The sequence below is a fragment of the Haliotis rubra genome, unplaced genomic scaffold (genome assembly GCF_003918875.1).
Source record: "Haliotis rubra isolate DU_JTF1 unplaced genomic scaffold, ASM391887v1 Scf420, whole genome shotgun sequence".
NCBI lineage: Eukaryota > Metazoa > Mollusca > Gastropoda > Lepetellida > Haliotidae > Haliotis > Haliotis rubra.
This window is the reverse complement of record NW_025767103.1, coordinates 261,840-288,268: the sequence shown is the minus strand read 5'-3', so window position 1 is coordinate 288,268 and position 26,429 is coordinate 261,840. Positions and strand designations below refer to the sequence as shown.

The following is a 26,429-nucleotide window of genomic DNA, read 5'->3' as shown; positions in this document are numbered from 1 at the left end:
ATGGCGGCCCCCACGAAGCGTCTGCTTTCTGCTCTGTTGAGACAAAACAATGCTTTTACACGTCTGTCTCAGGTGAGATAGTATTAGATAAAAAGTATGATTCATGGTAGAAGGCTACTAAGTCGGTCAGTAAGATTCATGGGCTTTAAATGGAATCTCAAATAGTATGTGTAATGTTCACTTCAACAGATTTCAATGACTTGAGTCAACGAGTGCAATGATGGATTTGGTATGGGGTTATGATCATAGGCGTCCGACTCTGATATTATTTATAAGTATGACCTATATATCCATATAATATACCAGAGGCGTACTGCACTTTACCGGTCGCACTTTTTCAGATTAATTAGCGCTGCTGGGGTTCCTAATCCTAACCCTAAGGATCGTAAAGGGTGCCTAACCCTAAGGATTGTAAAGGGTGCCTAACCCTAAACCCTAACCTTAAGGATCGTAAAGGGTGGCATACCCTAACCCTAAGGTTCGTAAAGGGAGCAGCTAGGGCTGCGCCCGGTAAAGTGCAATCTAGCGCCTATATGGTTATGATGAAAACAATTGTAGGGAAAGGTCTCAATAATCTTTCTCCAAATAAAAGCATATCAGCAGATAAATACCATGCCGCCGTGGTATTTTCTAATGACATAATTTCTCACGAGTCACTCACCAAATTGCGCCACCTATCGATTGATAACGCATCAGTCGATTGGCACGGCTCTGCGCAAAAAATGTTCAGACTTTCATCAATTTGCGGACATACAGTCATCTACTATTAAAAACTAATGCAACTTTATGTCTAGCACGTAATGCACTTTTTGTGCGATCTTTACAAACATTTTCTATAAACTTATTCAGTCTGCTAGCTGATGTCATCAATAAAAACAATCACGTGACATAAGGGGGAATCCCACCTCTATTTTTTAAACTAATGAATCCTGATAGGGTCATCTCTTAAGTTGTTTTTTCACTTTTCATTTTACGTATCCCGTTGATCAACTCTACATATTTTATGAACTGGAAATTTATGCTGAAGAAATGTGACTATTGTGTTAATTCCACAAAATCATATACTGTATTACAATTTATCATCTTCATTATTACTATAAACCTACATTGACACTCCCGGATTGGCTGTTGACAACGTGTGAGATTCTGACATGTGCTGTGCGCCCATAATTTGATCTGTAGGAAATACCACGGAAACATATCACGTCACCAGAGTTTGTGCACAATGGCAGCCTGTCGTCTCATACGGACAACACTGAACTTCAGAATGACAAAAGTGTTTTATTGACATTAAATGATACAAAGGTATGTCGTCCAACACTATGTTATGTTTATATGACTTGGCAATATGAGCGGTCATATTCATAGTCGTAAATTTCTTAATACTACGGAAACTCATGACACGAGGGTATATAACCATGAATAATCTATATAATGTTTTGAAGCTGTCAGTTGTAGACTAGAAATTGGAACGGTTAAAATTCAGGACCTTTTTACTTGATAAAAATACACTTTGGCATGGATTTAACTGACATCTACGACATACCTATTGTTGTGCAATCAACCTGACAAGCCGAGCCATGGTGCTCAGATACAGCGGAGAGTGTCTACTTGAGATTGGTCAGAACTATGATCATTGTTTAGCATTGTTAACTCAGCTGAGTGAAGTGACTTACCAACCTGTCAAACAAAGCAAGCAAGCAAAAAGGCACAAGACTGAGCGTGGCAAACGAGCTGGTTCACGGAAACAGAGGAAAATCGGTGTTGCTGTCAACCGCAGAGTGAACAAGTCACTCAAGCAGAACCAACCAAGGGTAAATTTTGAAAACCTCACTATTGTGCACACCTCTGGAAACAACACAAGTCAGACTGAGAATATCCCTGTAAATACTCCCAACATCAAAATGCGTCTACTTAACACACGTTCAGTGAGAAACAAGTCGTCAGAATTACATGACTACATTCTAGACCATAACATAGACATTTGAGCTGTAACTGAAACCTGGCTGAAGGAGAATGATGATGTGGCCATCAACGATCTTGTACCTGTGAGATACAACATTCAAGCTTGTAACAGATTGGATCGACAAGGAGGCAGCATAGCTGTCATACACAAATTGTGCCTCGATGTTCAGACTCAACCTATTTTCTCCTGCAATATTTGGACTTAAAGATCGTAATCAATGGCCTAACAACCAAACTCATAGTTGTGTACCAACCCCCGCAATCACACAAGAATAACGCAACATCGGATGTCATCATAGGAGATCTTCATCTACTGATAGATACTACAATGTGTACCAACGAACACACGATAATGATCGGTGACTTTAACATCCATGGCGACGACTCCAACACATTGTCATTTAGATTTGCTGATATTCTGTATGAACTAAACCGCTAAACAGCATGTCACATCTGCTACCCACAAAAGTGGTCACATTCTGGACCTGGTCATCACCAAACAATCAGACGACATTATAACCTCTGTAGCTGTCACTGATCATGGCATATCGGATCACAGGACTGTGACCTGCCACCTGAAGCTGAAACGACCATCTGCGCCCCAGGAGAGTCATCACATACAGGAAAACCAGAACCATTAACATCGATCAATTTCAAAAAGACATTGATACTAGTCAAATCCCTCTCCTATCAACATCGACATCGACCGATGTGTTTTTAGCCGACACTTACAACCGAGTTCTACAAGAGCTCCTTGACAAGCATGCTTCACTCAAGACTCACAGTGTTGTAGTAAGACCAGACACCAGCTGGATGACCGATGAGGTGAGACTCGCTAAACACGAGGCGACGTGCTGAGAAATCATGGCGGCAGACTAGATTAGAGGTCCATCGTCAAATATTTCAAGCTGCCAGCAATAAGGCCAACATCCTCACTCAGCGGGCTAAGATCAACAATATCAAGCAGTCAGTTTCTGAAAATAGGAACAATCCAAGACAACTCATTGCTATCACTAACCGACTTACGAAACCAAGAACTGCAATCAAGGAACAATCCACGAAGCTATCAGAGGACCAGACAAATTCCTTGGCAGATTTCTTTACAGCCAAAGTTACGCGCGACTTCGACTTGAATCCCTTTCCACATCAGATGAGACCTATTCGGCTCTACAGGATGATATACCATTCTCAGGGAAGCCACTTAGGGAGTTTGCGAAAGTCGAAGAGGTGACTGAAATTATCAAGAAAGCACCTGCTAAGTGTTGTGTCCTGGATCCTCTGCCTACATGGCTTGTCCGAGGATGTCTTGGAAATCTATCTGCGGCCATGACCACGCTGATTCAAACATTCCTTAACAACAGGGAGGTCCCGTCATGTTTCAAGAGAGCTGTCATCACTCCAATCTTGAAAAAAACAAACAAACTTGGATCCAACGGTGTTGAAGAGCTTCCACCCTGTATCAAATCTTCACTTCCTGTCTAAAATCTTGGAGAAAGTTGTGCTGAAGCAACTCAATGGCCACCTGTTTAGCTGTAGTCTACATGAAGCGCTCCAATCTGCATACAAGGTGAAGCACAGCACAGCACCGAGACTGCTCTCGTGTGAGTGCAGAATGACATCCTTCGCAGCATTGACAAACAGGAAGTGGTGTTGCTGGTTCTACTCGACTTGTCAGCAGCATTTGACATGGTGGACCGCGAAATGCTCCTCTCAAGACTACAGCACACCTTCGGTATTTGCGAAACTGCTTGCGGGTGGTTCAGATCTTACCTGTCAGATCGAGTAATGCAGGTAAAAGTGGCTGAGGCCTACTCGAAGACACACCCTCTCAAATTTGGTGTGCCCCAGGGATTAGTGCTTGGGCCAGTGCTCTTCTCTGTCTACATCTCTCCACTAGGGAACATCATCAGGAAGCACGGCCTGCAGTTTCATGGATACGCTGATGAAAACCAGTTGTACATCAGTGTAAAACCAACCGCAGTTGCAGGATCCCAGGACAGGATGACTAGATGTATTTATGACATTCGCAAATGGATGTCTAGCAACTTTTTAAAGGAGTTTTCCTTTTCTCTGGAGTCTCTCTACCCTAGATTTGTTTAGCGCTGTTGAACAGCTGTAAGCTGGAAAGCAGGCGCGTTATAAATGCATTATTATTATTATTATATGTACTATTTTTCCTTATCCTGACTCATGCTCTTTTGCTTGTCCCCTTCCTCTTAGATTCGAACATAGTGGAACACTTGTATCTCCTTAATTGAAGCTCCTTCAATGTAAAATCACTAATTGGTACTCACCCAAGAGTTGCCTCCCCTGCGTGCCGTGGCGGGAACAGGTGTCGCCACCCTCTGGCCTCATGCTTCCTCTCTCTCTTCTTAGCCCAGTGAGCAGGATCGCGAGGAGGCGCCTGTGTCTCCTTACACACTATATCCTTTGGTTTTCTTAGTTAGTTACCTCTTATAGTTTACTATAAAGGTATAGCTAGTATCCTTCATTAATTTGCATTGATAATTAATCGTATTTCTACTGTTTATTCCATTGAGTTAAGTGATTGTTCAGCTAGTATTACGTTGATGAAAAACTGTACTATTTGTAGATTACGTTTTCGCTGCTGATCCGCATGTAGTATGCCCTAGTTGTACTTTCGCCTTGTGCGTTTGATTCACGTTGCAGTTACTGCATTAATTTAACCAATTCTGCCTTTAATAAATACCATCTTTGCGTCTTGAGGCGTGTTGCAGATAGGTCCACGCAAACTAGGTGTAGACATGGCGATACATCCAGTTCCCATCCAGTCAGCTGCTGTCGGCGACCCCCTCCCGTCTGGTGTTCTGCTTGAGACCCCATCCGGAAGGGGCGTGGGATGCAGTCCGTCACCTCTAAGAAGCGACCGGCCTCCCCAGACATCCCGTCATCGCCAGATAAAGTCCAAGAGGGCCTCAACGTCTTCTCAGCGCAGACCCATTACCCCAGGGCAGCGTCATCCTCAAAGGGAAATCTCGAAGTCGTCGAGAACTTTCTCAGCGAGATCGTTCCAGCAGCAGAATTGGGCCTCTCGATGACCAGCCAATCATCATACCCGACATGCATACAAGAAGCTGACCAGTGACAGCGACAGTGACTTCAGCAGAGATCACCATGCAGCCTGATGCCTCTACACTGATGTCAGGCGAGATGCGGCTGAGGGCCCCACCGCTATCAGCAGAGAGGGCACCATCTACTTAAATCGCAGATCATCCCAGGCGATCTAATGAAGCAGATCATGATCATGATGGAAGGCCACTACAGACTGGAGAAGCAGCCATCCCAGGGTCCGAGCCTTTGAAAGGCTCCAGCGTGAACAGCACCCCAGAGGCACCCCCTGTCAGCGTAGCAGCCCGCGGCGATGCAGCCAGCGAAGGAAGTCACAGACCACCTCGACGAAGGACCCAGATGTACAGCCTTGCGAAGGCCTTGGCGGGAAAAGATCATCACCTTCTTCGGCGTCATACTCAGATCACGGAATCTGATCATCAGACCTCCGCGGAAGCCTTCGCGAAGGTCATATCACCGTTCCCCAGGACCCGGACGCAGAGAGGAAGCTTAGCGAAGTTCGCGAAGGACACCTGAACCCAGATCGTCATCATCTAAAAGGACATCGAGGGACTACACAAGAGCTTGCGAAGCTACCAGCGGTCCCCTCACAGGTCTCCAAGAAGATCAACCTATCGATGTAGATCACCAAGGCGATCGCCTCGCCCGATCCCCGCGCCCGATCTCCACATACATCACCGCGTCGATCACCTCACAGGTCTGCACACAAGCCTACAACTAGATCTCCACAAGCGTCAAAGCGATATAGAGATAGAGCCACACAGTCCTACATCAGAAGAGCAACAACCTCTCATTAATGATGATGGAATGGAAGATGATGGAGGAATTATTTTCTCAGATGCAGAGATAAGATATTGGATGGTCAATAATCTAGATCTCTCATCACCTTCAAGAGTGGCAACTTCGGCGCAGACATACCTGATGAAAGAAGGCGATGCAGATGCTATCACACTACCCCAATCGACCCGATTAGCGGTACCACAGAACCTAGATACAGCATTCCACAAAGCCACGAAGGTTCAGACACCACATCTGCCAAACTTTCCGCCAAAGAAGTTCTCCACGCATAATATGGACCCCTTCTTCAAAGGCAAGACATCGATGAGAACTACAAGCTGATCTCCGATGCCAAGAACAAGTACTACAAGATTGATGATGAAAATTGGTTCAGATAGAAACCATGGCCAGGGCGTATGTTCTTTGGTCTAAATAGATCTAGAACAATAAATGAGACACTTATCACCAGATTTAAGTAACCACGACCTCTGAAGATGATAGAATGATTTACTTTCGGCCCTACTGATGCAAAGAAGGACCAGCAGTTCTTAACAGATCATCTCACGTCTGTCTCAGCAGCACTGACCTTAGCTCGTCGTCAAGGCCTCCTGGCTTCCTGCAACTGGGGTGAGAACTTTACAGCTCCACTATATACAGCCCGTGGTCTTCCCCATCCATCTTTGGCGGAGGAATAGACAAAGTCTCCAAGGAAGTCACCAAGGATTCCAGAGAAGTCCTGATGATTAAATCGATGGACCGCTAGCCAGTGTCATTCGACAGACTTCACAAAGATACTCAGGGAGATCTAAATTCACGGGCCTACAAAGAGCAAGAGACAGGAAGATAGCCAGTTCAGGGGAAGAGATTCTTTTAAATTAAGCCCATATGGCAACTATAGAGGAGGGTCAGGAAGAGGCAGGACACCCAGAGGTTCCGCAACTATAAGCGCTGAAAGACAGGTTGGAGCGACTGGAGTCTTCCACCCCAGCCGTTCCAGTACAACCGTCACAAGTGGGTGGGCGTCTCCAACTACACTGGGAAAACTGGGGAATGCTTCAAGACACCTATGTCTCCAACATTCTTCAACACGGTTTAAGTATCCCACTACAGGCCAAGCCTCCGCTAACAGTCAACCCTCACAAGTTCGGCGTACAGGCACAGCAACTACCAAAGTTAAGAGAGCTGTTACATTACTCCTAACCAAGCAGGCCATAGAAGTAATAGATCAAGGAAACATCGAACCAGGTTTCTACTCCCCAGTTTTCCTAGTACCCAAGAAAAACTCCAAGGAGAAATACAGACTCATTTACAACATGAGCTTCTTCAACAAGACTTATCTCGCAGACCACGAGGTTCCGCATGATACATCTACCGCAGATTCTGCACATGATTAAGCCCCATGGACTACATGGGCAGTATAGATCTACAAGATGCTTATCTGCACATCCCTATACATCCCGAATCCAGGAAATACCTACGGTTTACACTAGGCGGGTTACATTACCAGTGGAAAGTACTCCCATTCGGAATATCATCAGCCCCATGGTTATTCCGCGAGGATATAGCGAAACCGATTGTCACCCTATCTACATCGTCAAGGGCTACGCCAGTGCGTTCTTCCTCGACGGACGGGATACAAGTAGATCAAGATCCACAGCATCTCAAACTACAGTTAAACTACATCATAAAGCTACTAACACAGCTGGGATGGTTAGTAAACTTACTCAAGTCGGACCTAGTACCATCGCCAAGATCTGCAATTCCTAGGCATTCGATTTATCACCAATCTCAACCGTATAGTCGTACCAGAAGACCGTTGGCTCAAGATCCAACAGATCATTCCACCAGCCCTACTCTCTCGCTACCGCTTGACAATGGCAGAGCTTACTAGGTCTTCTAACATCAGCCCAAGACTTGACAGTCAGAGGCAGATTACAGTTCGTCCCTTACAGGTCTTCATCAACACACATCTCGGCGACCTACAACCATTCAGTCTACGAAACATCTCAGACCTCATCTACTATGGTGGACCAAGAAATCGAATGTCTGCGAAGGGATTTGTTTAGCAGAGCAGGAATTCAAAACCAATCTATATGTAGACGCGTCGCTCCAAGGTTGGGGAGCTCATCTCACCAACCGGACGGCATCAGGGTTATGGAATCAGCTAGAAAGCAAGCTCCACATAAACTCATTAGAGATGAAAGCTGTAATCAACGCCATAAGACATTGGAGCAACATTCTACAGAATGCGCACCTAATGATACATACCGACAACTCGACAGTGGCATTCTATGTGAACAGGCAAGGCTCAACGAGATCGCCGAACCTTTTGACTTTAACCTATCAACAATCAACTACCGACATTCGTGTCACCAGTTCCAGACCCACAAGCATGGGCAACGGACGCTCTAAGCATATCATGGGAAGGCCTCAATGCGTACGCGTTTCCGCCCCCAGCAATAATACCTCAAGTATTACAGAAAATCAGTCAAACACAGAGCCTACAACTCATTTTGGTCGCGCCCTACTGGCCGGCCAGAACGTGGTTTCCCATTCTAATACAAGAAATCGGTCAACCGCACTAGAGCTACCCAAGCATCGCTGTTAATACATCCACACACCAAACAGGTGCACAGAAACCCAGAGGTATTCAAACTTCACGCATGGACTGTATTAAAATGTGTTTAAACAAGAGAGGATATTCTACCAGAGCGCAAAGCGGTCACGCTTTGCCTTTACGATACTCAACTCGTAACTTGTACTGCGGCGACAAGTGGCACAGTTTCAAAATTACGCAGCAAACAAGGGTTTTATAGCAGAGATGCTACGCATCCTCAAGTGGCAGACTATTTGTGTTACTTTACGCCAAAACAAACATTTAAAAGGCTTGACATTGTCCACATATCTTGCGGCAGCTTAGTTCTGTGATTTCTATGAGAGCGGGTGTTAAATTGACAAAAACACCAGAGTTACTGGCCTTACTACGTGCTTTCCGATTGGAGGACCAAAGCGGAAGTTCCACGCTAGCTTGGGATCTGAATGTAGTGCTACAACACCTCACAAGTGAGGATTATGAACCATTGGAATCGACAACCTTTGAATTTCTCTCACAGAAAACAATTTTCCTGTTATCGCTAGCCACGGCAGCCAGAATATCTGAAATTCACGCTCTAGATTATGAGAGGATACAGTTTGATGACAATCAAAACACAGCACCTGGGATTAAGATGGATTTCATCGCCAAAAAATCAACTACCAGGCCAATCAGACAGGTTATTTCATCGTCCCTGCACTATCCTCGATTCTCGGATCTCAAGATACATTGGACTTACCTCTATGCCCAGTAACGAGCTCTCAAAATCTATTTACGTCGTTCCAAAACAAAGGCGAAGATCGCCAGAAGATTGTTCATCCCGTTATAAGCCTACTAATCAGACACAGAAGTCTCGTACCACCATATCTATATGGATAAGGACTGTCATTCTACAGCCTACAAGGCAGCAGGACTGGACCCTCCAACAGCATCAAATCCCCATGAAATCAGGGCATTGGCTTCCACCCTCGCCCTTCCGGTAACTGTTCATTGAATACAATTATGGAAGGATGCTTCTGGAAATCTAACATGGTGTTTGCTAATCACTATCTGAGAGATATCACCACCGAGGGCGTCTCTGGCATTCACCATTTCGGTCCTTTGGTCCTCGCTCAGCAACTGACAGTCCCTCGTGGCGTTAATATTCACCCCCGAGATTATTATGTATATTATACATACATTATTTAGCTTATAACTCCACGGAGTTCTAGGGCTATGTATATATTTAGCTTAGGTTATTCAACCTTAAGCTCATACTGAGTTTTATGTTCAATTGTACAGCTTCTCTATCAGAGTAAACTTTTATATCTATTTATATAATTTGGTATATCAGTATATGAGTAATGTAATACCCCAGTTATGGTAATATATAACCTATGGCTTATTATAGAGGAAATATCCTAAGTCAATGCCTTTATGAAGTTCCGCGAGGTTATTATAGTATAAGTTATTTAAATCACTAATTATAAATCCAAAGTATTCTGTTTATGCCCACCTCCACTCCGGAGGATTCTACAAGCAAAAGAGCATGAGTCAGGATAAGGAAAAATATGTAATTTTTTGAGTAAAATTGATATTTTATACTTATCCTGACTCATGAGGTTAGCCCTCCCATCCTCCCCACATAACACTTTGGATTTCCCTGTAAATTCAAGTGTTGGGCTCACTAAATCAGGAGAGAGTGAAGCATGAGGCCAGAGGGTGGCGACACCTGTTCCCGCGCTTTCGGCAGGGGAGGCAACTCTTGGGTGAGTACCAATTAGTGATTTTACATTGAAGGGAGCTTCAATTAAGGAGATACAAGTGTTCCACTATGTTCGCAAGAGGAAGGGGACAAGCAAAAGAGCATGAGTCAGGATAAGTATAAAATATCAATTTTACTCAAAAAATTACGTTCCTCATCGTTAAAATTTAGAGGGGGATACAGGCGGAAGTCTTACCACTCAGGTTATATCATGGTAGGGCGGATGCCCAGTCGCTGTCATGAGAAGGTTTATTGACAATGGAAATCAGGAAGTTAAGTTATATAAAGAGTAAACAAACATTAATATTATTTACCTGAGATCATTAATACCACTTCAGATGCAAAACCATTTCCCTTTATTTATTACAAAAAATAGCAAGTGAAAAATTCAGTTGTCTGCTAGTGACAGGCAACTTATAAATAGGAAGCGAAATGGTCACAGCACTCTTGCAGTTTGAAGGGAAATGTATGGCTCATCGTTGAAAACCCATACAAAATCCCCAGATGTGGAGAGCGGCAACACTTTCGCCGATATGATGTCATTAACGCTATTTTTGTAGGAAACACTTGATATATTTGTGTGAAATAGATGAATATATCCTTTATCACTCAAGGTTAGAAACATAAAAAGTTTAAATGATATTAAAGATAAAAATTACGATTTTGTCTTACATTGTCGAAAACCTCTGATACCGGGATATGATTTACAACAAATTTCCATGTTTCTGCAGTTTAACCATATTTCATGGCATCTGTGCAGTTAATTCTGTCAGCAATAAAATGTCACTACACATGAATTGAAATTGAGGGAAATACATAAATGTGCAATTCGCTAAACATAAGCCACTAACATGTATAGATATTTTTGTTTTCTTGTAAATGAACATTTAGTCCATACCATTTAAGATAAGGAAAATAGATATAATAATTCTTAACTGTAATGCGAAGTGGTAATGACAATGAGTAATTGCCCTTTAGTTTGACATTACACAAAAAATGAAAGTAGTCCTGTAGTTATTTAATGCGATCAGCTGAACAGAGAATGCTTACTAACCTCCTTTAGAGAGAGGCACGGTGGGATAGACTAGGGGTTAAAGTGATCACTCGTCACTCCGAAATCCCGGGTTCGATTCCCCACATGGGTACAATATATGAAGCCCATTCCTGGTGTCCCCTGCCGGGATATTGCTGGAATATTGCTAGAAGTGGTGTAAAACCAAACTCACTCACTGCTTTTGAAAGAGGGCTAATTATTTAATGCATGTATATCGCTGTGCAGAGTTGTATTCCCTGGCCATGACAGAAACCTATGATGGTAGGTTTGAATCCAGGTTCAGTCCTCCCATGTTTCTGGGTTTTGTTGAATTCACCAAAGTGTTAAACACTTGAGACCTACATTACTTTGGGATTTCCTCCAACATGAAGCTGACATGCCATGATATAACTGGAATACTGTTTAGAGCGGCATTACTTGCAATTTACTCACTTCTTCCTAATATTTGAAAGTTAAATTAAATTTAAAATCATCAGAATACAGACCACCACACATTATTAAGGTCATTGCAAGATGGACTGAGGCTGATAGGGAATCTTATTATATTGTCACTCTTGGTTGTTACCAAGGTTTGGTAATTGTTCCAGGGTACGTCACATCATTCATTTGACCCCAGAACGAGTATATAAAACTTTCACTAAAGTTCAATTACATGAAAGAATATTTCCCTTATCATGCTTATTGTGTTATCACTGAAGAGTATTAACTTATTTAAATATTAACTGACAAAGGACAGTTTTAAAAGGACAAAGCATCTCCAAAACATGAATGGTTTTTAGCACTGTTCATTGTACAAAATGCTGTAGATGTCTTTAAAGTAATTTGAACTTAATATGTTTGCTTGTATTAAAGTAAAACTATCTTTTTCAGGCCTCAGTTGGGAAGCTTGCAAGTGGGCAGTGTGGACACACAGATAGGAACTATGTGACAACTGCCACTGGTACACAGGTAGAACACTAAACTCAGTCAAGGGAAGAACAATGTTTGGGAGTGGGCAAGTCGTAGTAATACTAGTATTACAGGGTTACAAGGAAGTAGGGTTATGCATACATTATAATAAATATAAAGTACAAAAACACAAACCCAGATAACACCAGTTTAACGAGATAGTGTAATAACACTACCTACTTTGTTTATTAATGACATGATATTTTCAGTGTTTCACATGCTCCATAATGTCCTTGTGTCTGGCAAAGAAAGCCCTCATTGTCAAGCTATATTTGAGGGGGGAAAGTGCCCTCTGTACACAAGAATATATGGTACTACTGGTATATTTTTGCACAGAGTCCCAAAGTACCCTGCACGAAAGCAAGTCATCTTTATTGAAGTAATTACACATGATTTTAGTGTTGATTATAAGGACCTCCAAGTTGTAATGCGGAGTAGACCAATGTTAATCAGTTACAACAGTATTTCAGTCACAGTAGCCTTCAACAATTTTCCTGTAGAGTCTGTAAGATTATATGAAACTGTTTAGTGTAGGTTATTTTTAATAGATGAGAACAGGGATGTGTCATGTTGTTTCAGACTGAGTCTCTGGCTCGATATGGTGGGCGGCATACCGTCACGCTCCTCACGGGGATGGGTGTGGTCCGGAACTGCTGAACCATGTGAAGGATGTCTTCAGGTAAGTAGTCTCCACAGCTACATCAGTCCATGTCAACCCCAGGTGTCGCTTGGAGTCACATGGTTTTAATGATAGTTTGTCACTTAGAATGATATCAAACCAGAGACAATTGTCATCCATGTGACCTGTTTACTGACACAATTGTAACTTGCAAAACTAATTTCCTTTAGGGTCCTTTCAGGTGATGTGAGGGTGCTGTACTGTTTCATCATTACGCTAATGACATGACCTCTCATTTCCTGGCATGAGATTGATTCATTGTATATCATCATGTGACCCTTGTGATACAGAAGATATGACAAGGAAACTGTGTTTTGGGAAATCTGCAGGAGCTTGTCGTACAACAGCACAAATACAAAGGGAAATACCTCCCAACTGGAGCACACACTAATATTAACAGCCCTGAGTTATACACAAGGTCATGGTCACTAGCAGTGTATGGTAGGACAGTCTGCAGTTTCCTAACAGTAACTTTAAAATAATTTTGGGCAAAGATCTTTTCGAAAATCTAGGCCCTAGTATCTGAGTTGTTAGTTGTTTAGGTTTTGTTTTATAGCCTATAATAGTTCTGATCACAGAAGTCATTATAAATACCAAAGTTAATACAAACTTGATGATGATGCAATATCTACTTACAGACATGCAGGTGCCCCCATAGACTTTGAGGTTGTGGAGATCAATGCAACAACCAATGAGCTGGAACATATGAAGGGGGCCCTACTATCAGTACGGAGAAATGGGGTGGCCATTAAAGGTATATGTCATTCAATACGATTTGAGAAAGCACAGACTTACTGCTATGTAGGTTGTGATTGGAATTCATGTTGGTAACTACTTGATATACTTTCTTGTCTTTGTGTGGGTCATTGAGTGATGTAATTGTGCTGCTGTTTCATTGCTTAGAGGCTAATCACATTTCAGACTTGTTGCTTGATTTCTCACGATATATTCCATATACTATTGAAAATGTAACAATTCCTTAAATTGTCATTGTTTTCAGGCAATATTGAGACAAAATTTGATGATCCAACATTTTCTTCAATGAACGTTGCTCTAAGGTAAAGTATGGTCAAACTTTGTGCATTAGAATGTCATTTCTTGATGACTTTATGTATTAGTATAATACATCTGTAGAGCACTTTATATCCATCCCAAAGATACTCACTGGCATTGAGGACAAATTATGCTGCAAAGCGCAGACATTATTACCTGTGAGGCACTAGAAGGTTAACAGTCATATAACCATCTTATCCCACTGGGTACCCATTCACTGCTGGGTGAACAGAGGCAATCTTAAACTAACTCATTTGCCTAAGGTGAGACCACATATATCACATGTGCTTCGTTGTGGGGCAGGACTGACATCCTAGAACCTCTCAGGACACAAGCTGCGAAACACAGTTGCCCAATATCTGAATTGCTCAAGTACTTTTGTGCTTTTATTTCACAATATTAACTGCCTGGAAACCGATTCTGCGATCATACACAGGTTTGTCTGTGCCAGTTTGTTTACAAGCTGCTATGACATAACTAGAGTATTGATGTATGAGGCATAATGCAATAAACAAAATCTTCTGACAGTAACTTCGTGAAATGAGCATGAGTCACCAGTAGGTATAAAATGTGATGTTCAGTTTGGTGTTTGCTGTTATATAACCAGTCCTCACTCCACCTGTTGTAGAACCAGTCTGAACCTGTTTGCCAACATTGTGTGGTGTAAAAGCATCCCTGGTTTCTCCTCTCGCCATGACAACCTCGACATCATCCTCATCCGAGAAAACACTGAGGGGGAGTATACCTCACTGGAGCATGAGGTCAGTCTGTTCAGCATCATCAGCTACCCTAGTCAAGTGGTTGTAGACACACCCTACATCTGTCTGTCAGTGTAGCTTGCTCATGATACATCCGTGCTGCACTGAAGTAAACACATGTATCATAGCCACTGTCTTTTAGTCTATGGTTAGATTTTCCATCTCTTGATGTACCTTTGAAATTTGATGGGACTGTGGCACTAGTGGTAGTCTTATAACCGATATCTCATATTCCAGTGTAAATACCAACAGATTTGAAATTATTCCCTTCATTAGAAGTATTCAGGTTGTGTGATGTGTACAAACATGACAATGACTGAAGCACTTCTTTGTCAGAATGTTCCTGGTGTCGTGGAAAGCCTGAAGATCATCACAGAGGAGAAATCCACCCGTATAGCTAAATATGCCTTTGACTTTGCTGTCAAACACGGCCGTAGGAAGGTCACAGCCATCCACAAGGCCAACATAATGTGAGTGGTAGACACGGGTGTCAGGCACAGTATTCACACAGGTTTACAACCATTATTTGTTACAAGGATGTTGTAAAAACTGAATAATAATAATTATTATCAACATCTTACTCAAGGAATGGCAAAAAGCTTTATAAGGGGGGACGGTGGGGTAGCCCAGTGGTTAAAGCGTTCGGTCATCACGCCGAAGACCCGGGTTCAATTCCCCAAATGGGTACATTGTGTGAAGCCCATTTCTGGTGTCTCCTGCAGTGATGCTGTTGGAATATTGCTAAAAGCGGCGTAAAAACCCAACTCACTCACTCACTTTATAAGGCAGGTTTGTGATAATCTGTGCTTTTTGTACTAAAATTGGGATAATGACTTTGAGGTTCGTCTGAAATAACAACACCAAAATGGTCCATCATTCTGTAGATGATCTTGTCTTGGTCGTGCTTGTTATGTCTCATCATTCTTGTAGTGTATAAATGACTGACCGACACATTATTTTTCAGGAAGCTGGGGGATGGTTTGTTCCTGGAGTGCTGTCGCAGTGTGTCCAAATCGTATCCAGATATTGAGTTTGGTGACATGATTATTGACAATGCCAGCATGCAGGTAACTAGCTGCACTCATGATCCCCTAGTAAATCTGTCTGCATGCATATTAGCCCCTCTTTGATGACAGAACCTTGTTGAACAATGTATTTTGAAACTATTTATAGAAGTTGCCTTGGTTATAGGTTTAGAAACAAATACCAGTTGTCAACGTTCCTGTGAATTCACTGCTTCTGAAAAATTTAGACAGTGCAATTAAATATCTACTTTTGTTCTCCCTCTTACCTAAAGCACAGCTAATATGTAAACATGAATATTCCCAATACTGAAGTCATACATGGACTCATACAAAACAATTTACATAAATAAACATTGTTCATGGTCATAGCTTTGCAGATTTATGTGTGTTGAAAAGCCATTGAATTCAGATGTTTACTTTAGTAGGCATTCAAAATGGATATTGAACCTTTGTGAACTCATCGGATTTTCTTAACCAAGTTCTATCTCATGTAAATAGCCTAAACATGACTAGAATCTGTAAACTTTCAAAATCTTTAAAACCTTGGAAGAAAACAATATGTACGCAATCTGTTTTAGTAAGTATCCAGAGTTACTTTCCCCTTCAGTGATTCAGTAATTGGCAGATCCCTTTGGCAACCAATGTGTCTAAAGCTGTAACAAACTAACCGAAATTCCCCAAGTGTACCATATTTTCATAGGGGTGCCTGAAAGTTGTCCCCTAACATTATGTCTGAAGGTGATAATGGATTGTAAAATATGTATCATACTTCTGATTGCCTTGTGTTAATGTTTGTTGCTCATTGCCCACTAGATGGTGTCTCGGCCACAGCAGTTTGATGTCCTTGTCATGCCAAACTTGTACGGCAACATCCTTGGCAGCATCGCCTCCGGACTAGTGGGCGGGGGCAGGAGTTGTGCCTGGCATGAACATTGGAGAAAAATATGCTGTCTTTGAAACTGTAAGTCAAGTTACTTTGGTTATGCAAAGTATGTTGTATGTGCTTTCAAAGACTCACGATCAGCTGTTTTGTGCTTTTATTCCTTATTTGCCAAAGAAACATATTGTACTTATGATACTATGTTGTTGCACTTTGAATCTCAATATTTGTCAATTATTGGATCATGTTTCCTGGAGCATTTTGTGGAATGGAGGCAATATGGACATGAACTGTGAAGAGTTGTGTCCCATAGTTGTGATAGGATCAGCTGATTGTGTGGCTGAATCCCAGATTGCAACATGTGAGTTTCAAGAAAATGTTACATGTCAATTACCCGAGTCACAGCCCAAAACATGTGGCCTCTAATTCAGCTCAGTCAGTCCTTCCTCTGTATGTTGGCTGGAATCACTTGACTATCTGAGCTGGGTTAAAGGTGCTGGCAAATTAATTAGTTAAGTTCAAATTGCATGTGGTCAGTGATCGCAGTTGTGTATTGAATATTGTTATTAGCAGACAGGCAGGCAGACACACAGGTGTCAATAAAACAAGACATTGAGTTTTGTCTGTGACAACGACATATCTATATCACAGTTAGAAATTCTGTCAACGCTAAATAATGACATTGCTTTTAAGTATCGAACTGAGAAAGTGACTCGGTAAGAAGAACGTGTGGTGAAATAGACAAATGAAATTATATAAACAGTTTATTTACTGTCATAACATATAAAAAGCTCGCGCCTGTGAGATATCAACAAAACATTAGGAAATTAGCTCACACCTAAGCCTTCACCGAGTATTCACCGGACAGCCCGCTTCCAAGTTGCGCGAACCTATTCCACTGCGCACGTGCTATGAGCGCAGCCCAGCTGTTGAAACCAGTTTTCCCAAGAAAAGTCGGGGAAAAGTAGTGAATCGTTTGAACTCCGATTTAAGCGGTTTTTTTCATCGCGTTATTTTTCAACTTTATAAGTTGAATTTGCATTTTTGATGATTTGTTTCGGTAAGTCCATACCGAAAGGTATCAGAATCTGCAAAGTTGTGTTTTACGTTGCATGTGACCTTTAAGAGGTGACTGACAGGATTGGATGGTTAGGCTTGATGACTTGGTTGATTCTTGTCTTGGATCCTGATTGGTATGGATCAGTCTAGACTTAAGAATTTACAAATATTCCTGGCGATAAACAATCTATCGAATATGGGAACTTTCCCAATGCTTTTATGTTGAGAGCCAGCAGTAAATACTGACACTGACTTAAGCGTCATCAAAGAATGAGAAAAACAATTGGCGCACCACAAGAGACATGAAGTTATTGTTTGAGGGGATACTGAATAAAGTTTCTTCAAAGTTGATGATGATAATATCACAATCTGTTATTCTTTTTGTGATCACAATAGTGGACATGGTCCAAATATGTGTCCTATGATGGTTACATGTATGATCAGGTCTGGACACATGATTTGATTTATCTGTGTCTTTTCAGGGAACTCGAAACTCTGGCCGCTCCTTGAAGGGCAAGAACATTGCCAACCCGACCGGCATGCTGCTGGCCAGCTGTGACATGCTGGACTACCTCGGGTAGGTGTCTCCACAGGCAGTATTGTTACTGAAGTAGGGGTTAGCTCTTTCATTCTTAACAACCCGTGAAGGTCCGGGTTAGAATATTGATCTTCAGTAACCCATGCTTGTCGTAAGAGGCAACTAACGGGATCGGGTGGTCAGGATTGCTGACTTGGTTGACACATGTCATCGGTTCCCAATTGCGCAGAGAGATGCTCATGCTGCTGATCACTGGATTGTCTGGTCCAGACTCGATTGTTTACAGACCGCCGCCATATAGCTGGAATATTGCTTAGTGCAGCGTAAAACTAAACTCACTCACTCACACTCATTCTTAACAGGACCGCCTCCGTGGTGTAGTGGTAAGAGCGTCCGCCCAGAGTGCGGAAGGTCGCGGGTTCGATCCGCGTCCGTCCGCGTCATACCAAAAGACGTTAAAATATGGTACTTGTTGGCCCCTGCCTGGCGCCCGGCATTAATGGGTACAACAAGGACTGGTCGGCTTGGAGTCAGTATAATGTGTCTGAGTGGGGTATTCATGCTTCACTGCGGCATGGTATCTCAGTGGGCTAGCACTATAAAACCAGCTTCAGTCTGGGCTAGTACAAGCAGCCGCACATACACATACACCGCATGCACGTCGTCATATGAGCGAAATATTCTCAAGCACGACGTTAAACCCAATTCCACCACCACCATTCTTAAACAGAATCTGCCATTAGAATATGAGTTCAAGAAAAAACAGGGTGAAAATAAGATATGCCATTTAAAATATGTCACATCATTTATGACATGATATATATTGTGTTTCAGTCATCATCGCCATGCCACACTGATCAGAGAGTCCACCATGGATGTGCTGGGAAAGCATGAGGTACAGTCTTGTTATTGGGGTGATACTCATAGTCGGATACACGTCACAATAATGACAGTATAATCTTAACAGAAGTATGTGGTTGACTTGTGCGACAGATGTACCTGATAAATACAATTAGGCTGACTGTCTATAATGGCCGACTTGATTTAATGATGGCGTCTAGCAGTGCTGTCTTTAAGTCATGTTAACAAATGTTGTATCAACTTTTGTTTGGTTACATTGACATATGAAAATGAAAATTCTATTCACCGTTGTGATGAGATTCTTTTTGTTGATGTAAACACTGTAAGGAGCCAAGGTAGAATGTATCCCCGACTCCCCACAGTGTCACTGGCTCCTTGGCTCCCAAGCACAAATATCCCCAGCTCACCACAGTGTCACTGTAGGGAGCTTGGACACACCTTGGTTCCTTACAGCATTTACATCAACAAAGAGGATTACATCACCTTGCATGACACACAGTACCATCCATGCAGAAAGTTTCATCACCTCTAATTTATAAATACCATTAGGGACCATGTAAGAAGAACAAGAACAATCTCCTATCTTCAGTTAAGATCACTGAAAGTTGATTGCCTCCTTTGTGGTACCATCTTGTGTTTGGTTCCACTTGTTCAGTCAGCTGCTGGTGCGGTGGGGTAGCCTATTGATAAAGCACTGATGACACAGTGTTGTTTCCATGTTTCTGTGGGCACAATGTGTTCTCCCCAGACTGGTGTCTCCTGATGTTGGTGGCCAGGCTACAAGCCACGAAAGACTAAACTCAGTCAGTCAGGCTGTCATTGAGGACCTCAAACCAAGACGAAAACATGGTATGTACAGTAGTAGCAATATTCAGAGTCTCACACCATATATAACAGTACAGTTGCTCAACCCTTGGTAGGAATAGTCCCATCATAAAACACTGATCAATTTTGGATATGTATCTAAGTAAATACCATGTCTCAATGTCCCTATTAAAGGTTGAGTAGTATAAATATTCATTTACATACGTTTAATAATGACCTTCACATACTTAAAACATCTGACGTGCTAATCATAACTGACATTAAGCATGTTAACGATACTTGCATATTTTATTCAAAAGCATGTAGTAAGCTCATTGTTTCTTCTTTATTTATGAGAGCAGTTTGATATTGATGTATACTTTTGTTTACCAGTCCCATCTTTCTTTGTAATCTTGTTAGTTGGAGTATATGTAGCTGTTTTACTCTGTGTTCCTTCCTAGGAATGTCTTCTTGTCCCGTCAGCAGAGACAATCGTAGCTCCACTCTCTCAACCACATTCCTCATATGTGGTAATACTAGTTGTCATTCTTTCCTCAGTCCTCGTCTGACTCTTGCCCATTCAGACAACTTGAACCTTTGTTGAATAGATGTCCTTGATTGGTTTTCTACCCTTTGATTATGTCAGAACAGTTGTGTAAACCAGTCAACCTTTCCTGCTTTCTTCCAGTTTCTTCCCTTCTTTTTCACTTTATGCGACTGAGTGAGTGAGCAAGATTTTGTCACATCACTAGTATTTCAGCCATAGCGTGGCTGATGCCACTAAGGGCACTAAATGTATCCAGTATTTGTTAGTTATTTGTTGCACATTGTCATATGAGCTGGAAGAGCTCCTCAATCCTGCACTATTCATGAATTTGATTGGATTTTATAATTGGTCAATCAATCAGTGATCATTAGATGAAATAACCAAGAGTGTGGGTGAAGGTAAAATTGGGTTTAATGTCTCATTTGAGTTACTAGCACCTACTTAGTGACATGCATGGACATGATGGATGTGCGTGTGTTATACTATTAGTCACAAGATTTAAAACAAAGAGAACCTCATGTTTCTGCTTGTTCTCAAAAAAAGACAGAATACTTGAAGTTCATTCTCACTTAGTACATGGAGCTGATACAGTTACCACCAATGTACTGTCTTGAGAGTTGGTATGGAAAGCATATTGTGTTCAGTATGTTCATAGTTGTCTTATCCGTGTGTAAGAAAAGGTGCTTCTACATCTATAAATATACAGCCAATTTTCTACGTCTATAGATATATAGCTAATGCTCTCTTAGATAAAATGTCTATAGTTCCCCTTCAGCATTGTCCATTTCTCTTCTTCCTCATCTGTATGTGCACCCATCCGTGTGCTCCCAGCTTTGTTTTGCCCTTCCTTGTTTCGATTCTGTTCTTCTTGTGTTTTATTTACACTGATATCCATTATGCATCATCATGCAACCAGTAACAGTGCATTTTATAAAGTAACAGTGCATTCATTACAGCAACAGTGCATTATATGATTGTTTGTGTTTCCCAAGGTGTTAACGTCAACATTGTGTGATTGTTGAGTGGTAGGTTGCTACATTTCCTGTAAGTCTTGGCTAACCCATCCTCCACTATCTACAGCATTATATCTCCATTCTATTTGGACAAACGTGGGACACATTTGCCTCCTTAACTTGGTTTGGACACTCATAATAGCAATCCCATGACATCACACTCTTGAGTATTAGAAAGTTTATGCTCAGTTAAAGTAGAGAGTGATGAGATAATAAGTCAGGAACTAATCTCTTTGGCAAATGTGTCTGTGGAGTTTATTGAAATAAGATGGAGATACAGTACACTAGATAATGGAGAATGATGCTAACATACTGATTGAATTAACTAGTGTAGACATACTTTCTGTCTTAGGCTTCTGTTTTCCTGTAAGTTCAATGCTAACCTACTTATTGCACTAACATATCATCACCTCCTTCCTGTCATGGGTATATGTGTACATTATGAAGATTACAACTGTACCAAGAAGAATTCACTTATTTTAGTATCATACTTACATGTTACACTTACCCTAGTACTCTATGTATCATGAATATGCAGGTCCAATCTTCAAAATGAAGATTGAAAGTCAAGGGATATGTGCCAGAAAGTAGTGTTATGAATGGAAGTTTAATAGATTCCGACAGTATTATGGAAGGTTTATTGTGAAAAAACATATACATCATGTACTTGTTTGAATTTGTTTGTAAACTGTGTTTGAATGTAGATGATAATATGTTAATTACAATATGTAATATCTCTTGCAAACCCATGACAGAAACTTCTCGTTTTTTCAGTTTCATGCACAAAATTTATTACAAATGTTTTGTTCACATTATTAGTCTTTTTATTTTCTTTCTGGAATGTCGTGCATACTGTGCATGCTTTGAGACTAACCTGATTGTATGAGTTATGCATCATGCCTGATAACAAACTGATACAGTGTAGCGGGCTTACCCTTCATCCAAACAGAGAACCCTCTCAGTTCAGGAAGACAGGCCTGATTGTTTGGTGTATCCCTTGTATCCAATGTGGATTAGAGAGCCATTTCATGCCAGGCACAGGGTAAAATGGCATTTTTAAAATTTTAAAAGAATATGTAAGTGAGTATGTGATTTGTTAGAGAGAGATCCAGGCTGTGAAGCAGATTTGAGATGATTAGCTCTGATAAAACCCGTCGTCACACATTTACAACTATAATAAAGAAAATGTCGAGAATCCACCTAATACCACTGTGAACCTGAGCATATCTCATTATTTAGAATCAGTGATGTGGGGTCATTGTTGAACATCTTATCTAAGACACTGATGGTGGCTATGCAGAGTTGTGTCCCTTGGGTGCACCAGAAACCTTTGATCATGTGTTCAAATCCTAGTCCCTAGTTTGCCCGAACTGTTGCAGCAGCAGACCAGTGCTTGTGGCATCAGGTCTTCCTGTCACATCAAGCAGACAAAATAGAACTGAAACACTGTTCAAAGCAATCTTATGTCCACCTCACTCACTCTCCTAAATGCTGTCTGTATTGTGAGAGTTGTTCTGTTTGGATGAATGATAACCTAGATGATTGAGGGTGTAACATTTGGTACATACTTGGAATAACATGCATTAAATGAAGGTGTGCTTGAATTGTTCTAATCCACAGCATTTCCATGCTGTAACCTGGTGGTGAGTGGGGACTGTTGTACAGGAACATTCACAGAGTGACCAGCATACTACTGTATTATTACTGGTACATACCAGTTGATGAAGCATAAGGAACACACGAGATCTATTTTATGGTGTAAAAAGAGTTTTGCCTTATGAACTAGATTAGGTATGGTAGATTGAAGCAGTATATAGTTGAAATTTCTGTAGCTAAATCATGTTGTGTATTATCAATGAAATTATTTGGGCAGTAGGTTCATGAAGATAATGAGAAACAGTATGAAAACACAACTTGAACTCGAAGAGGGAAATATGTGATTTTGTGTTGATGTTCATCTCCAAATACATAGATTGAGATTCAAATCTGCAAAATGATACGTTTTGGTTTACATATTCCGTGGAAATACTCAGACAGTTTTATTTGATATTTCATGGCCATTTTGGAAATAAAATGTCAAGTGTCTGAGTGTCCAGTGTGAAAACAGTTACATGGACATGAATGTATTTCAGGGAAAGTTGGATGGGTTTGTCAGACAGTTCTGAAAACCAATATTAGAACAAGTAATGTCTACGTCACTCTGTGAAGGGCTTTATGTGAATGTTGTAACACTAATGTTAACTGATGCATGTCAATACTAACCTGTCACACTCACGCACAAATCAATGCACATCAGTAGATGCTGTTAAAATGTTTATTCATCTCGGAATAGACCCAGGATTCTCCATATGGGTAGTGTGTGTGAAGCCAATTTCTGGTTTCCCTGTCATGATATTGCTGGAATATTGCTTAAGTGGTGTAAAACCCAACTCACTTAACACATGGAGTGTGGTACAGTGAGATCCACACACATGGAGAGGTGGAGCGGGTGTTTCACTTTGTCTAACTGTTCCATGTCCTGATGTATTGTTGTCTGTGTAAAAGGCAAGTTGGACCATAAATGTTTTTAATGTGACACAGTGCCTTCTTGTTCTTTCTCCATGCTTGTCGTAATAGGCAACTAACGGGATTTGGTAGTCAGGCTCGCTGACTTGGTTGACATGTCATTGTATCCCAATTGTGTAGATCGATGCTCATGCAGTTGATCACTGGATTGTCTGTCCAGGCTCATTTACAGACCACCGCCATATTGCTGTGGGGTTAAACACCAGCCAACCAACCTTATTCTTTCTGGAGTAGATAGAGTAGGAATTCTTCAAAAGTAAATTTCATGTTGGACAGAGTTATTTTGATAAAGCTTTCGTGATAAATTATTAGCCGATAGAAGAAATTTTATATATGTATTTTAGATTATTGTGTACTTGAGCATGTTGTAGCTGTGATGTTATCAGTGCATATTAAGAAAGACAGAATCGTATTACACATTATCATTGTGTTATCATTGTTTTAGAGTTATGATGATGTGTGTTAACAGTATCATAATGCATGTGAAGCAGTTGCCATCATTGCCCTCTTGTTTCGATAGTAATTCTATGTATTAGGCCCCCAGGGGTCACAAGACAGATGGCTTGAGGATGTCCACTGGTCTGTATTTCATAGCATCTTACTTTACTCAAATACAGAACAGCATATTTTATTAAATATGCATACAAACTTTGCTTTTTGTGGATACAATTTTTCGCAAATGTTATCTGGTTAAATGAATGTCTGGATTTGTGAATCTCTGGGCAGTTAATTCTCCTACCCAAAGTCTAGCATATCCCAAAAGCTGTAATGAAATGCATAAGATTATTTTAATATAAGAGTACACTCAGAAATATTTAATGTTTGATACTGTATGACATCTATGGATGTTCACCTGTGGGTAAAATAGTCTTTTATGTGAAGACATAATAATTTCTGTACATTTGTTATAATACTAATTAATAGTGACAATCGCTGTTGTCATTCACTTTTACTTCAAGCAATACATGACCTGACATGAAATGGGAACAAATTGTCTTCTTTTTGTGTAAAAATAATGACATATATTTGATGATTTGATTGTAAGTGTGCATCACTACCTAATTGAGAATGATGGAGTAAACATGATTAAGGATATACAACAGCTCATAATATTCAGTGAACATACCAGCAGACATCCTTAGTCAGTGGTCACAATTTCTGTACATGGACATCAATGAGACACTCAGACAAAGTAATGCCTTGTTCTGTTTCAGGTCTGTACTTTCTGTGGATGCTTATACCTTGGTGATAGCTAATCTGTTTGGTATCATGAAAGTAATAGCATTAATAACAACTCATATTTATTCAGGTTTTCAGACTGGTTCAAGGTCATTGACTTTTGTCATCCAAAATGTCCAGGCCCTCCTTTCAAAACAACCTTATCTCTAAGATTTCAACCTTAGGCCTTTACCTTAAATGCCAGCCTTAGAGATAAGGTTAGCCTTAGTAAAGGTTGTTTTGTGAAAGGAGGCCCAGATGTTATACATCTATATGAATTTTGGTGATGGTATGAGAATGAATATTGATATACATCATGAAATGAATCTAATTTCTGTTGTCTTTCGCAACATCATTGCTTACTTTGAATATATAGTTGTTCCTCAGTATATTTAACATAGGAGATGTAGTGTTGGATGTGACACAGTGTTGTGGCTGTTTCAGATCCAACGGAACGGAAGGTTCTACAGTAGAGCAGCTGACCCACCCGGCACACCACCACACTGCAGCCATCTGTTGCAAGCATCTTGCATACAGGACGCTTGTGTAGAAGCAGCATTTCCCTTCCATGCCTAGCTAACGTTCCGCAATTAAATCTGATGATCTTTCTTCGATATTATTTATAATAATAATACTATGTAATATTTTGTAAATATACTGATATGGCAAATATCTGTGGAATTAATGAATCCTGTGTTAATTATATGTTTTGCTCAAATGTTGGACAGTCATAAAAAAGGGAAACTATGTGAAGAGGGAAGATTGCAATGAATTATGTACTGAAACACTTTGAAAACACATATTCAATATTCAGATATGTTTGAAAAATGGACACAAAGTTGAAATTTAGTTCAGTGTATTTAGGCATGAGATACTCAAAAACACAATGTCATACAGTCACCATTCTTGATAAATATTTATTGCTAAAATTGTTTTCTTTCCTCAGAGTTACATTTGATTGTTTTCATTGTGCATCTGTTTATAATAGGGTCATTGTTTAAATGTGAAAGGTAGAGAAAATGCCATTGGTCAAAGACTGTATAGCATGGAGGTCATCTAAAACGAGGAATCTCAGTTAAAGATAATTTTGACTAATGAAGCTCCTCAGTTCTTCATTTGTGATAAAAACAATCTGTGAATACTGTTCACACTCATCTATTGAGATTGTTTGTAGCAGTGTGTATTTGTTGTACAGGCATGTTTGTGTGGATTAGAGACGTTGCAGACACTTGTTTCATTAATAAACATGTTAACAGTG

The 26,429-nt window shown here is 40.8% G+C and overlaps 1 protein-coding gene across 1 annotated transcript; it reads left to right on the top strand.

Moving 5' to 3' along the window:
- LOC124288586 (isocitrate dehydrogenase [NAD] subunit gamma, mitochondrial-like) lies at positions 1–26,429 on the top strand. The gene is given in 18 exon segments (XM_046725137.1): positions 1–72; positions 1,659–1,814; positions 3,577–3,930; positions 12,094–12,171; positions 12,751–12,796; positions 12,799–12,850; positions 13,489–13,604; positions 13,851–13,908; positions 14,532–14,664; positions 14,998–15,131; positions 15,626–15,728; positions 16,500–16,589; positions 16,591–16,647; positions 18,108–18,202; positions 18,998–19,063; positions 19,773–19,873; positions 23,009–23,031; positions 25,616–26,429. Coding segments are annotated over 18 exon segments (1,866 nt in total). The 3' UTR covers positions 25,748–26,429.